Source organism: Ambystoma mexicanum, chromosome 6p (genome assembly GCF_040938575.1).
Source record: "Ambystoma mexicanum isolate Mex_15411 chromosome 6p, UKY_AmexF1_1, whole genome shotgun sequence".
Lineage (NCBI taxonomy): Eukaryota > Metazoa > Chordata > Amphibia > Caudata > Ambystomatidae > Ambystoma > Ambystoma mexicanum.
This window is the reverse complement of record NC_090935.1, coordinates 1,167,589,227-1,167,603,817: the sequence shown is the minus strand read 5'-3', so window position 1 is coordinate 1,167,603,817 and position 14,591 is coordinate 1,167,589,227. Positions and strand designations below refer to the sequence as shown.

At 43.5% G+C, this 14,591-nt stretch overlaps 1 protein-coding gene across 1 annotated transcript in view; it reads left to right on the top strand.

Annotated features, from left to right (window-relative positions):
• ABHD17B (abhydrolase domain containing 17B, depalmitoylase) overlaps window positions 1-12,194 on the top strand; it is a 101,494-nt gene extending 89,300 nt beyond the window's left edge. Inside the window, exon 4 of the mRNA XM_069625803.1 lies at window positions 10,682-12,194. Coding sequence (XP_069481904.1) covers window positions 10,682-10,901 — 220 coding nt within the window. The 3' untranslated portion in view covers window positions 10,902-12,194. The remainder of the gene's footprint in view (window positions 1-10,681) is intronic.
• Window positions 12,195-14,591: the final 2,397 nt, after the last annotated feature.

Genomic DNA, 14,591 nt, shown 5'->3' with positions numbered 1-14,591 from the left:
CACAAGAGGGTTGTGGCGTGAAAGGGAGTAGAACACATCATGTGGGGATGTTAGGCAAGATTGTATGTACTAACACTGTGGGAGACTACAGCAGCCTTGTCCTCTTGGTAATGGGTAACCCAACGTTTGGTATAGGCCTGTACTACACAAGTTGGTAGAGTGACTGAGCAGCCAGGTTCATCTCAAGAGAGGGGTCAATGTGAGCCGTAGGGTTCATGCATAGATTCAGTGACAAGCATTCTAATACGTATACTCCAGGTTTCTTATTAAAATAATTCTTTATTCATTTAAGAGTCAGTTTTAAACTAAGCCTTCTTTAGAAAGGGCAATAGGCAACAATAAAATGCACTTCAAAAATACACTCCTTCAGTTTCAGTAAGTAGATACCATCATATGCGCACACACATTGTCACACACACAGTCGCATACACACATACACACACACACACACACTGAGGTGACTTCAATTGCTAGGACACTGGATATTCAAATATCACTTTTAACACTTTATGCAATACTGAGGTTGTGGAAAAAGTAATGCTAGAACACGAGGGTTAACAAGTTTCTCCAAACAGGTAAGCCCTTCACAATCCCCCAATGAAATATAGGTTAACCCTTACCCAGCTATACAAGTAACTCATGTATGACTTTTTGAGAGACAGATTAACACAAAGTCTTCAGGGAGCCAGGCCAGCCAATGTCAATTGGGCAAAGTCTAGGGGAGCTGAGGCACTTCTTGATGATAGCACAAGTCTTGCACAATGTTAGAGTTTTGTTGTAAAAATAATCACAGTTGGGCCACAAGCTTGGAGGCTTGTGAAAAGCACAGATGCAAGCAACTTTGCAAAGGGCAGCAAATGCAAGTTTCAAGTGGGAGCAAGCAAGCTACACACAAGACATGAGTACCCCTTGTTACACAGTACCTTGAGTCTGAAGAAAAGGTTCCAGCTGGCTTCTCTTCCTGTTGTAGTCCTGCAAATCCTGTTCCTGGGCCTCAGTCGTGGGGACAAGAGGGAGGCTGTCTGGGTTCTCCTGCTCTGCGGTTTGAAGGTTGACGACAGCAATGGACTTACTCCAGATCAGTGTCACTTTGCGGTTTCAGCTACTCACAAATAGCACCACTGCGGTTCTTGCCCACCTTATGGGCTCACCCTGCTTCTGGGGACTGTTTAGGTGGCTCGGGCTTGGATAGTCCTGCTTCAAGGGAGTCCTTATGATCTTCCTGGAGCTTGAGTCTGGCTTAAAAACAATGCACTCTATTCTGGTGTTCCTGTCCCCTGGCACTCAGTTCCAGCCGCAGTGAAGAAGTACAGCCAGCAGGGAGAGGGGTTCCAGACAAGTTCGTCTTGGGGTCAGTTGGTCCCACCAACCCAAGGGAAGTACTTGTCCGTTCCGGGCTTCTCTAGTCAATGTGAAAATTGGAGCTTCAGCCCTGCAGCAAGGCTTAACTGGGCAAACCAACGGTCCAGGAGGGTGCAATGAGCCTCTTCTCATTTCTTCTTGGGTTCCCTCATCCAGTGGTCGACTAGCTTCCTTGCAAAAGACTTCACCTTTTATGCAAGTTTCTCCCATTCATTTGTAGCCTTGCTATCACTCACACAGCAGGGTGGCTGTCCTGCAACGACAGCCAGCTGGCCAATCACCTTTGGGTGCATGCCTAAGCACAGGGAGTTTCGGGAACCGCCCTCGTTTCCTGCACTACCAGACACGCTGGAGCCAGAGGCAGGAGGCTTCACCAGATAATCCCACCAAAGACCAAACAAACAAAGGGACCAAACCTGGTTTGGCGTGCAAAGTAAATCTCAAGAAGGAACTTACAAACAAGAAATGGTGAAAAGACCTAGGCCATTTTGACAAAATGGGCACCCAAGGGTGCAATACTGCAGCTGAAAATTCAGCGTGCAGTAAAAATGCACAATGGTAGGAAAATTAAACCACTGCCACAGCCATTAATTGTAGTAAGGGTTACCTAAACATTTTTACATGAGAAGGTAGACAAAGGGGATACTAAGTAACCCCCAGCACTCCCTATAAGATGGCGTGTGCTGGGTCTACAAAGAGAAAAGGGTAAAGTCAATTTCACTTTACTACTCTTGCAAACAGTAGTTTTTCCAAGAGAAGGTATTTAAACCTTAGCAAAAATCCAAAGGACTTCTCTGTGCCACTGCACTTACGGTGCTGTGCGTCACAATACAAAAAGATGATGCCTTTGGAGTTTTTCAGACTCCAAAACAAAAAAGAAACTGTTTCACAGAAAAATGCATGAGTGAGTGGTAAAAAGGTCTCGCTCCCTACTGGATACAAAATAAAGTCCAGCAAAAGAGCTGGCTGTCTCGAAGGTAGAAGGGAATTGGCACAGAAATGTGAATTCTCCTTAACAGGCTAAAAGAGAATGGGGGAAGGGAGAGAATAGTGTGCAAGAGTGATTAAAGCAGTTCCTGAGAGGAGTGATCATGCACAGAGCAAGATAAAGGAAGGAGTGAGACTCAAAGAGCAAGCATGGTAATGGAAGAACGAGCCGTGAAAGATGAGGATGATTACGAGGTCTAAGTGGGATGCTGGGTTTGAAATTGCTATGAGCTGAGCTATTTAACTCCTGCATGTATCCTAGGAGAGCTTGGTTTGCTTGAGGCCAACAGTTTCCTGGAGTACTTCACTCCCAAGGCTAACTGGTTGCACACAAAACATTCCTATGAGATATATTCACTCTGGAATTGTGTGTAAAGGAGAATGTAGGATACGTCGAACGGTCGTTTAAAGCAGAATCTGTAAAGTAATTAATACAATTCTGAGTTTATTTTTCATGCACAAATTCTATTTGTCATGTGCTATGTACTGGCTCCTGATTACCCAGATGTTGCTCTTTCCGACTGGGTAATTCCCAATACCCAAGAGCTGCTTTTAGCGTCTGCTAATCAAATCTCAGTTTCAATCCTTGATGAGGATGGAGTAAGTGAAGGAAAGGAGGCTGCAAAAGCACTAGCAGATAAAGCAAATGGCAAGTGAGGGAAGAGAAAGGATACACCATGTGAGAAAAGAGCGAAAGATGGAGAGGGGAGCTTGCAGTTGGGCTTTAAAGAAAAAGAGGAATCCAAGGGTGGAGTCTGTAAGTAGGAGGAAGATGGCTATTGGCGGGGGAGCATGGCACTGCAAGGGGAGAAATGTTGTGAAAGGAGTGTAAAAGGTAGATCACAGTAGCAATAGGGGGCAGACGATGTAACTGAGAACCAGACTGGTCGGGTGTGGGTGAGGTAGAAGAGAATACTGAGGTAGAGGTAAGGGATCTCGCAAGTATATGCAGCAGCTACAGATGGCATAGAGAGTAAGTGAGACAGAGTGATGCAGCGTGGGACAGAGGTAAAATGGTGGGACTCTCAGCCCAGTGTGCCGGATCATGGCACAAACAATACATAGTCTTGTGCAAACTCACGACTGCTTGAGCCCTGGAAATCCATGGGCAGCACTGACCAGAGTTAGTGGACTCTGCTTGGGTTTTAAAAAAATATTTTGCATGAATTTTTATCCGGGTTTCTGTGGATACAGGACACCCTACACTGTTTTGGTCGGAGCAGTGCATTTTACTGAATGGGCTATCCAAACTAGAAGGAAATTGAGGGGTGATGGAATGCTTATCCTCTTACCGGCTCCCCTCCATAGCAGGAATGAGCTAATGTTCCCCAGTGGACGTGCCGTATACTGATTTAATCTGTGTTCTGTCATCCTTACGTGTGGCTGCTGACTGGGATAACTGGTCGAGTGTGACCGAGACTGGGGGAGCATACCGAGACTACAAACCCTGACTTGTAACATCCTGGCTCTACTGCCGCCCTCATGTGGACTCGGAAGGGGTTGGGGTGGAATGTTTCTTGCCCCTAAAGGGCAGGACTGTGATGTTTGGTGGTTACATTTTTACGCCACAGACTGGAGGAAGGTGGTAATGCGTTGGGGAGGGGATTTAAAAAAAGGTTCTCAATCATAGTAGGATACTTTAGTAGCCACCCACTCGCCTAGCGCTAGCCTGCATGCGGTCCACTGTTCTAATCCTCCTTGGGGTTCTCCTTGATTGGGGGGAGGGGTTGGAGGGGGAAGATGGGGAACTACTCTGCTGCAACAATGAGGCACTCTCCCCACAGATTACACTATCCCTTCCTTCTCTCTTCCCCTGCTACCACAAAAGAGTAGATTTGTGATATTCGGATTTTCTTCGTACCGTTCAAAAAAATAAATTCAAGAGTCTTAAAATCGCCTTAACTTGGTGAATGATGACCGTCAAGTACAAAACGCTTACACGAGTAGGAAACTATTCATGTCCTGCATCCCCACTTCTGTATAGATTACGTTCATTATTCTTGTTTTCTCTCCCGTCATTGTCATGTATTATCTTGGAGACGATCCCCTTCTGTGAAAAAGTTTTACTTTTGTATACATTTTCCCTTATTTGTAAAAGATTGTAATGAACTAAAAAAAAATAACTTTGTCAAACGTTTTATTGTCATTTGGTGGGCGGTGCACTGATTAACGGAACCATTTGAAGCAGTGACTCATTAAGAGCCTCTATATAATCTGTGCTGACTGCTTCTGTTAGGGAGCAGCAGTTGGCAGACTGGCTTGTTTCAACCCAACTCCTGATTGGCCAGTTTTAACCTATCAACTCCTCATGGGTTGAGCTGGCATACAACATAGAAAACACAAATTTGGCTTCAGCCGATGGAAGTCAGAAGCATTGCCGTTTGCATGCCTATAACATTTCCTCATTATCAACACCTCTTCCCTTTTCTGTTGGGTGTTTTTGTCTAGTCTCCACCAAATGTGCCAAAAAACGAGATGAAGCAATTATACTGTATGAAAGCTGCAATGTACAACTGTCATAAAAAAGGTTTCACATCAAATATGGAACATTACGTTTTGAAAGTAAAGGGAACCATTGCTTTAACATATCGGGAAGATAGTGATGCATTCAGGGACAAGACTATTCTCCACTGATCTGTTGTACAGTAGAACGGAGTGTCCCTAGTGGGTGAATTTTAACTCCATTTTGAAACTTGACTGTAACCCAGAACCACCATGGTATAATATCAAAATGTGGATTCTGTCCTCCCATGTATTCCTCATCTTTTGACACGTTATCCAGCGTCAGCTGCTTCGGAGCATGTTTTTCGGCAGAGAGCGCTGTGTCAATGGTGTTGACTTAATGTCCCCCGAAGGCCTCTGTCGAGGATGTCATTGAAGGCATGTACAGCACGCGCAGAGCCCGTTGGCTTAATTTTCATTATTTCGCGACAGCGATTGCTTTGAAGAAATGCAGCATGCTGCTTCTCATCTTGTTACGTGTTTGGTAACACGTTGACATCGCGATGTCTTCGTAATCGACACAGACGACTCCAAAGTCTGGTTTTAAGGTGTCTGGATTGCGGATCGAAAATGTCCGACTGATCGGCACCAAATCTGTTTGTGGTGCCTCGGAGCAGACCATGACACTTCTGACTGCTCAAAGTGTCAATGACTAGAAAGGCCTTGAGGGAACAGAAGGGGGAACTGAAGGTAGGCAGAGTTGCCAAATAAATAATCTCTGATCTGTGAAACCTTCGATTTACTAGTCGAGAGGCAACTCTCTTTGAAGGAAGAAGTCAAAGTTGGCCAGGTCGAAGGAGTGGCTGACACCACTCTTCTTAGTCCATGAAGTGAAAGAGAAGGCACCGTAAGGGGTAAGTAACTTGTTCTATGTGATTTCATCCCCACAAATTACAAAGAGGTAAATTAATTTGCAGTAGGTTTAATCCTGTGATTTACTTTCTTTAATCGTTTTTTTATAACTCGTTTAATACTGCAGTTCGGTTTTTAAGTGCAGATCCAGGATTCAAACCTCTGTTGCTCTGCGTGGTCTTGCTTCCCAAACCAGCACATTGCCTCTGTGCTATCCTCCGTTCACATTCCTCCCTTTTGAAAGGGGGTCCTCCAAATCCCTCCCCCAGCTGTGCCCTACACTGACCATTTCATCCTCCCACCCACTACCCACTTTCAAATCCCCCCTTCCACAAAGTACATTCCAGGTTTGAAATTTGTGTTTGGGGGGGGGGGGGGCAGAATATGGGAAAGGTACCATACACGTCTGACAAATTAGATACTCGTCACGATAAGTGCCCGGAGTATAGGGCATAACACAACAGTAAGTCTGAGCACTATATATCTGTGTACTCCATTTCAAAACGACATGACAAAAAAGTGTTTCCTGGGGGGGAATCCATGTGGTGCTTTACCAATGTCCAATGCTTTCTTCCAGTGACATTTCATAGGCCCGTTGATTTTGTTTAAAATTGTGTTTTGGTCTTGTCCTTGTATTGAAGTGCTTTTGGCTTTAAGTAGTACAGGTTTTCTTTTAGTTCTGGAAACGAAGAAAATAATGATCAGGATTTCTAATCTACTTTTTTTTTTAAATGTATGGTGCTGCCCTTCAGCTTCACAATGGCCCTGTGCATATTCCTTTGGCAGATGGGAGCACACCAAAATGAGCAAGGCCATTAAATCTAACCTGATCCGGATGGTTTGTCTCTTTCAGACAATGCACCTGGTGACAATTGTCGAAAACCCCAATTAGGTTAATACTGTCTGGTGATTGACACACACTTAAATACCCAACATGGCCTAGCCCTGCCATCTCAGGCGAGGTTCAACTTTGTGGTGTGGATTGACGAAATTTCTAGCTCCAGGACAAATTGATGGTCTAGAAATGCTTGTAGTTTCTGGGGCTTCTCTCTTCATGCATATCATTAATCCCCTATTGCAGATCAGAATGCAACCCATTCAGGAGGCGCTCGTCCATGTGGGTAACCACGAAATAGGAAAAGCAGTTTCACCAAGACTGCTAATTTAGGAAGCCTCTACTGTTGTGTGCTCTTATCGTGATGCCCCATTTCAAGTTATACAATTAGACATTAATGTGACATACCGCCCCACTGAACAGATGGGGAGGCGACAACCAACAAGTCAAAATCCATCACAGTAGTACCAGCGCCACAACACCTTGGTGGGTGGCGATTGTGTTTTAGGGAATGGGGGGGGAGGGCAAAAGCGGAAGATGTGGTATAGATATTCGGACATCACTACTACAAAGTTGTATATCGAGAAGCATGGTGGGGGGCCCACTCGCCATTTCTTTTTTCTTCCAAGAATTCCAATTTGTAAATGGGAGTTGGCTCTGCACCACCACCACCACACATTATTCCTCTTTGCCGCATCTCTCAGGCCTTCACAATGTTTCTGCGGGTTCCTTGAGCAGGGCATTCAACTGCAACAAGTGGTAGTTGAACCAGGCTCAATTGGTTCACGTCTTGAAGGGAGTTGGTGCTCTTCACCACTGTACACAGCCTTTAAGGGCTGGTGCTACGCAAGCAGGTTTGTGGGACAGGGTTTGCTGGCAAAGGTGTTAATTGAATCCTTATTCAGGAATATTTAGCTGTGCCTTTCCATCAATACCCCTGAACAGGAGTTTTAAACCCTCTATGGTAGCCTTGCTGAATGATCCTGTAGCATGGGCTAGGCAACTGTGGTCCTGACCTTCTCTCAGTATTACTGAAGAACAATTCATGTGTATGCAGAAGAGCATATATTAACACAACCCCACATTACTGAATGCATGGTGCCTCAACTCACATTTTGGACATGCAGATCAGTCCCAGGAGTTTTCTGCTGTACCTCAGACAGCTGTGGGCTACTCCATTGCCTGAACTAAGTTGAACTTGTTTTAATTATTTATAATGTGCTTAATACTAGATATTGTTTTCTAAGCGCGGGATTGGGATCCGAACCTATTGCGCTGCATTGTCTTGCTTTCAAGACAAACTCAGTTTCCCCTGAGCCCTCCCTTATGCAGCCAGAACGACATGCATTGGTTTTTGAGCCTCCTACATTAGATTCAGGGCCATTTTTTTTTTTATCATTTTTCTTTTTTTTTTTCATATGTTCAAGAATGGCTTATAGTATGTTTATCTGCCATATCCAGAATAAACTAACACCTGGTGCCAAGTTTAATAAACCGTGCATCCCTGTTCATAGATTGTTTCTTGCTGGAATTTATACAAATGCAAAAATCGTGCCAGTGGGTGCCTTTTTGCAGCAATTTGTATGGTGCAGAGTTTCACACTTGTGCGCTCCCACAGCATTTACCTAATTGCCAGATAGTGAGATCTATGGTATATCGGGAAGTGCATTTCCTGGAGGGCAGTGCTATATTTTAAAAAGAAATTCAGGTGGCGTTTGCGCATCTCACCAGCTACAACTATGCAGACTATACCCAGATCATCCTTAAAATGCCAAAATCGCCAGACTCGCAACTGCCCAGATCTGTCATCATGCCTCTCGGATATAGACTGAACACTAACCACCTAAACCTCAATCACGGGAAAACCGAAATCCTAGTCTGTGGGGAAAACGGCACTCTTTTCCCCAACCTATTCTCTGGCCTCACTCCATAGGCTCCTGGCAACCTCCACCTTGTTGAAAAACCTTGGATGCACACTAGACACAGATTTATGCCTCTCCCAGCACATTAACTTTGAATCCAGAACCTGTTTCTTGCGCCAGAGGATGCGTAGGTGGATCTTCCCATACCTCACCTATCCTCACTGTTTCTCTGCCACCATCCTCTCCTGCCTAAACTATGCAGACTGCCTTTAACTAGGCAACACCGGCGTTCCAGCCAATGAAATTGCAAAGAATCCAAAACGCTGCAGCCCCCCTGCTAATTAGCCTCCCTCCCAGAGAACACATCAGCCCTACACTGAGTCCACCACTGGCTCCCTATATGTCGACAAATTGCCTTTAAAGCCATGTCCATCACTCAACGTGCCATCCACAACACCAACACGGAATTTCTCCAAGTCCAACACACTCACTACCACTCCTCGGACACCCTCGGTCCAGCATCAATCCTAGTTGTGCACATTACAACTGTACCAGACTGGGCGGATCCTCCTCGTCCTCCGCCCAGGCTCCGATCATCTGGATCGCTCTGCCCCTCCACATCCACAACATTGAAAATCACTTGCCATTCAGAAAGGCCCTCGAAACCTGGCTGTTACCTTCCTCCTCTTGAGACCCTTTCGCACTCGATCCTGTTCCGCCCACAGAAGTACTTGCCCAAACCAGACAACACACCTATCCACCCAAACCTCCACGCATGTCGGCAGCGTTCGCAGTGGCACGCCATGACAAACTCCCTCTTACCCCCCACCCCCTCCTGTCAATTTTAGATCACTCCCCGTCCCTCGGGGTCCCTCTTCCATTGCCCAAGCTCTCAATCTAGGTAGACCACAGCTTGTGAGACAAGCCAATTATGTTGGACCTAGGAAAACATCAAAGATAAACTCTGTCCGAGTTTAAGGTATGTACACATGCACCACATCGGTGGACACAGGCCGCAGGCACGGCCACCCATCCATGCACTATAGAATGCAGCTATGGCTATGCAAATCTGGTCTAGCAGCTCTCATAGCCGTCCACACGACTCCCTGACTTGCATAACGCCTCTTTGATTGATTAGTATACAGCGACAACCTACGAAACAGTCTCTGGCACTAGCACTCTTATCTTAAACCATTAACCGCATCCGCCCATGTGCCTGACCTCGGGCTCCTTACTGAAGCCTAGCCAACCCACCTAAGTACTAACCTGGCAAAATGCACGCATGCATCTTAAAGTTAACTCTTAGAATCTCACACATGGACTACGGTCCCTGACTTTATTCTAACCACAAAGTGCATTTAGGCCATACAAATGGAGAATGGGCGTTATATAAATGACTAATACAATTTGTTGTGCCAGCATTCAGAAACTCGAAACTGGGTCGGGCACAAGAGATGGCACAGCATTTCCCTTTTTGAATAAAGTATTGTAATGTTTTGCAGTAAAAAGACGGTAGATTAGGAAGACTGCATTGGCAAGAAGTAACATTTTCACAGTGCAAGTTTTTTTGTTTTTGGTTTGGACTGAACGAGTTTTTTGTAAAGTTAAAAAAGAAACCTCAGACTTATGTCATGGTGTGCGGAGACACAGTGGCACATCTCACAATATTCCTGTGTCCATGAAAACTGGCTTTATTTCCTGATGTAAGCTAGTGTTTGCTTCTGACAGCTAGCACCGACATGAAGCCTCATTTATCGGGAGGCCCCGGGCCTCCAAGGCATTACCTTCAGCTCATTGCCACTCTCTGCTACCTATGGGCTCTAGTAAAGCTTGTGAATACTCTGAGGACCAGTAGATCGAATTGTATCCTAGGTCTCCATTGCGTCTTGTATTCTGGATGGCACGTTGCACTTTTCACATCTTTCATTAAATTTGCATTTAAATGTAACGCTAATCTGAATTTTTTTGATTGCTGGTAGTTTGTAGAACACATTTTCGTTTGTAGTTTTTTAAAAAAATGTATGTATGCTTTATTGAGCAAATTTGCAAATAAATCTGAATAACTGCAGTGTGTGTAATCTTTGTATCTGTGATGCATATAACTAACTTGCATGAAGTGTTTGCAGCGTTGCTTAATCATATAATGGTGTAATTTTTATATTGAGACGGATTCAGAGTTCTGATTTTGAGTTTTGTCATTCACCAATTGATTGATCTTAAATCTAGACTAATGTGTACATAGAAATTTGATTTGGGTGTTTTTTTTTTCTTTTTCTTGCAGCATCGATAAAGTCTCAAAGATAACCTCACCAGTGTTAATAATCCATGGGACGGAAGATGAAGTAATTGATTTCTCTCACGGCCTTGCATTGTTTGAACGTTGCCAGAGACCAGTAGAGCCTCTATGGGTCGAAGGAGCAGGTCATAATGATGTGGAGCTTTATGGACAGTATCTTGAGCGATTGAAACAGTTTGTTTCACAAGAGTTGGTGAATTTATAAAACATATTTTGTAAATTTCTTGCTAGGTTTTGTTCCACTGCTAGACTGTGCACCATGGTTAATATAAGACATGTATAACCTGAGACCTGAAGATTTGCTTGCAAATCTGGTCAGTTGCCTTTAAATATGCAAGTAATGGTTTGGAAACATAAGTGATGAAGGTTAAAATACCAGTATTAACAATTGGAAAAACACTGTCATGCAGTCAACCATGTGTAGTTAAACTTAATCATTGTGATGGGTTTTTCATATTGGATGTAAAAGTAAAATATTGGACGGAGCAATGTATGAAATCATGTACAATTAGAAAACGAATGCATGTTTTACCAAATGCTAAAGCATTTTAGGTTTTTAAAACTTTTTTTTTTTTAAATTTCCTGTTGAATATATTGTACAATAAATTAAAAATGCTTCGAAACCGATTCTGAAATGTGTGGCACAGCCATGGTATGCACCCCTAGTCTGTGCAAAGTCTGTTAAAGATTACTAGAGCAGCAATCTATCACTGGAGTTCACCACAACCCTATTATATAGGGATCAGATCAGAACAAAGGTGTTTATTTAATGAGTTGATAGCACTTTTTTATGTAAAGTTTTTGTACATGCATTGCAAATGCCATCTTTTATTGGAAATGGAAGAACAAATACTACACCTCTCTCCCTCCAATAGGCAGTTGTAATCATGGGGTGTCTGAATGCCACTAAATTCTGGTAACATGAGTCTCTTTCAAGAGCTGTGTTACAAGATGCAACTCCCGGCTTAATGTTTCTGGTAAAGCTGTAAAAATTTGAAGGAACCTAATGTATAAAACCATGTGTTAAAACTTTAGCTGAATGCTTATTGATTCAGTTTTCTGAAGTGGGAAACTGAATGTTTTCATAGTTTCTCTTTGACGTTGTATTTTTTTTCTCAAGTTTACTTTTCGAAGTTTTATAGAAGTAGAACTTTTTGTTGTATGAAAATTTTTACTAATTTACTGCAGTGTGTGGGGCAGATGATGGGAATGTAGATATTTTGTATTAATGTAGTACCTTCTTTTTGTAAGTTGAATTTCCTTTGCGTTGGTAAATAAAATTATCAATAAAATAAATTCAAATTAACAATATGGAGTTTAATTTGAACAAATACTCCAATTGAAATACACTGTGGTATATAGGAAGGCCTCATATAGTTGGCCTTGTTCCTATCTGTGGCTCAGATTGCGTATAATTTAAATGTATTCTGCCTAGATTATTGTGAATGCCTTGAATCACGTGTTAACTGCCAGTAAACTATATTCTAACCGTTTATAATTCTCTTTCTTTATAAGGTGTTAAGTATCTGGAAAATGTATACTGGGAATTTACGTTGAAAAGGTTTTATCCATTTTCTTTTTATAGCACTCGAGCAGCTCATCCAAGTGTGCAGGGCAAGCGGAAGTTAGTTGAAATTTGAATTTGCAAAAATGATAGCAACTTTTCAAGTGTTGTGTACATGTGGAGATTATTCCAGAGGCAACCTGCAATATAGAAATGATTTGCCACCTGTTTCTACACAATTGATAACAAGAATAGAAATTGGCATGGGGGTCGAACAGCAGGAAAAGGTTATTGTATTTGAATCGGAGATCTCTGCACTGGATTTAGATTCCCAAGTCTAGATGTGTGTGTGTGTGTGTGTGTGTGTGTGTGCTGTCCAGCCAAGTGCAGCACCACTTGCTGTATCAAAAGTTGTAGAAGTCTGCCGTTTTTTTAGTGGTAAAACGCCACCTACAAGCTGAAAATATTGCATTACAGGTAGGGGGAAATGGCATTGGAGTGGGGACACAAAGCTTATATTTGATTAATTGCCAACCTAGCGATTATCTATTGCTGCGCTACTCCCTATGGCCATTTGCAACCACTTCCTGCCCAAAACGCATCCTCCTGGGAACTAAACTAGCTTTATCAAGCCTTCCCATCGTGGACGAAGTGCCTGCTGGTCTTTTTTCAAAGCAGTCGTCTGAGTTAATGACTTAAATTGGCCCTGAAAACTGGCGATTTGTGTAACACAAAGTTCTCAATCTGGTCTGCCTTCACCCACTGTATTTACTATGCATGTATGTCACTAACATTTGCAAAGCCAAAAGCTTTGGCTTGTGTAAGTTTCTGGCATTTGCCAGGCTCTTCAGTTAAATACCCAGGCACTCGCATTATACCGATGCTACCATTGATGGCCAGTTAATACCACTACAGCAGTGTCTTGTATTTCCCATACCAATACACAATCCCAACTGCATTGCCAATGAGTTTTTTGTTGTTGTTTTGTATATGCACCTTGTGTGCATAAAATGTAACGCGAAAACTATTCTCTAGTGTGGGTGCATTTTGTATGGTGAAAGATCACTTGTCAACTTTCTCATTTTTCAAATTGTTTTCAATGGTTCCCTGTGTCTCCAGCTGAGCCAGGATCAACACCTGTCATAAATGACAAACTACTCATGATCAAAGGCCATGGCTAGTGGCCCATTTATGTTGATAGACATATATAGTGGGCACAGCCAAAGATTGACCACTGGCCAGAATTGTGATAAAGCCCATGGTTGGTGGCTGATTAGTGTATAATAATAATATACAGTGGACACAGTTCAAGATTAAGATTGACAGAACTGAAGGCCATGATTGATACGCAGTCATATATTTGGCCATGCACACTGGCAATGGCTGAAGGCCATGCTTAATGCTAGTTGTAATGCAAGTAGTGATGTGATCTGTGATGTCATTGTGGTTGTATGCTGCGTAACTGGGCATGAAGTTAAGGTGGCTTTTGCTGAATTTCAGGGCTTTTGTTTTGTATACCCATTTCATCGACGATTGAGAGCCATCTGGTGTCAAAGGAGAGTTCCTCCAAGTCATCCCTGATCTCTGGGCCATCGCACTCGCCGCACGACAACCAGCGTCCGAAGCAGGTGCAGAAAGTGGTTTCAGACACTGCGCCTAAAAAAGCCCTCCTTTCACCCACCGAAGGTCATGCGTTGAAAGGCACTTCGACGTCCCCCATCCAAAATGAGGGTACTTATCAAAAAACATGTCCCTGTCGCCCTCCTAAAGTCAAACAGTAAAATCTTTGATACCTCTACTGTCCAAGCCCCCTACCTCCCAGGATAGTGGCCTTCCTACCTCTGTAGACACCCTTTCAGGGGTCCTGCATCACAAAGAACAGCCACCCTTACGTGACATTCCTACCTCCTCAATATTTGTTAGATTAACTGAATGGACCCCAGAGAGTTTCGATAGAATTATGATGAAAATGTCCTCCTTCATGGACCAGCACTCTGAGGAACTTAAACATCTTCAGGGTGCTACACAGAAGGAGGTGGCCAGGGATGAACTGTATACTAAAGGGCCACATCTGGACGTTTCTCAGCCCAGCACTTCCACCCAGGCCATCTCCAAGTACCATGATACCTCACAAGATCTCTTCTTTATAGACCCCTCAGGGTTTCAGGGAGACCAAGATGACCAGGATCAAAGTGATGACTATGATATGTCATCCAATCACCAGACCAAGACCAGCCAGTGGCTGACTCATCAGTCGACAATCCACTTCAATAGAAGGAGCTTCTTCTCAAAGCTGGCCAACATTTTTAAATGGACTCAGGTTAACAAAGATGTTGTGGAGGACACTGCCACTCAATGTATCCCCCTCTTGCAATCCATCCAAAGTTGCAT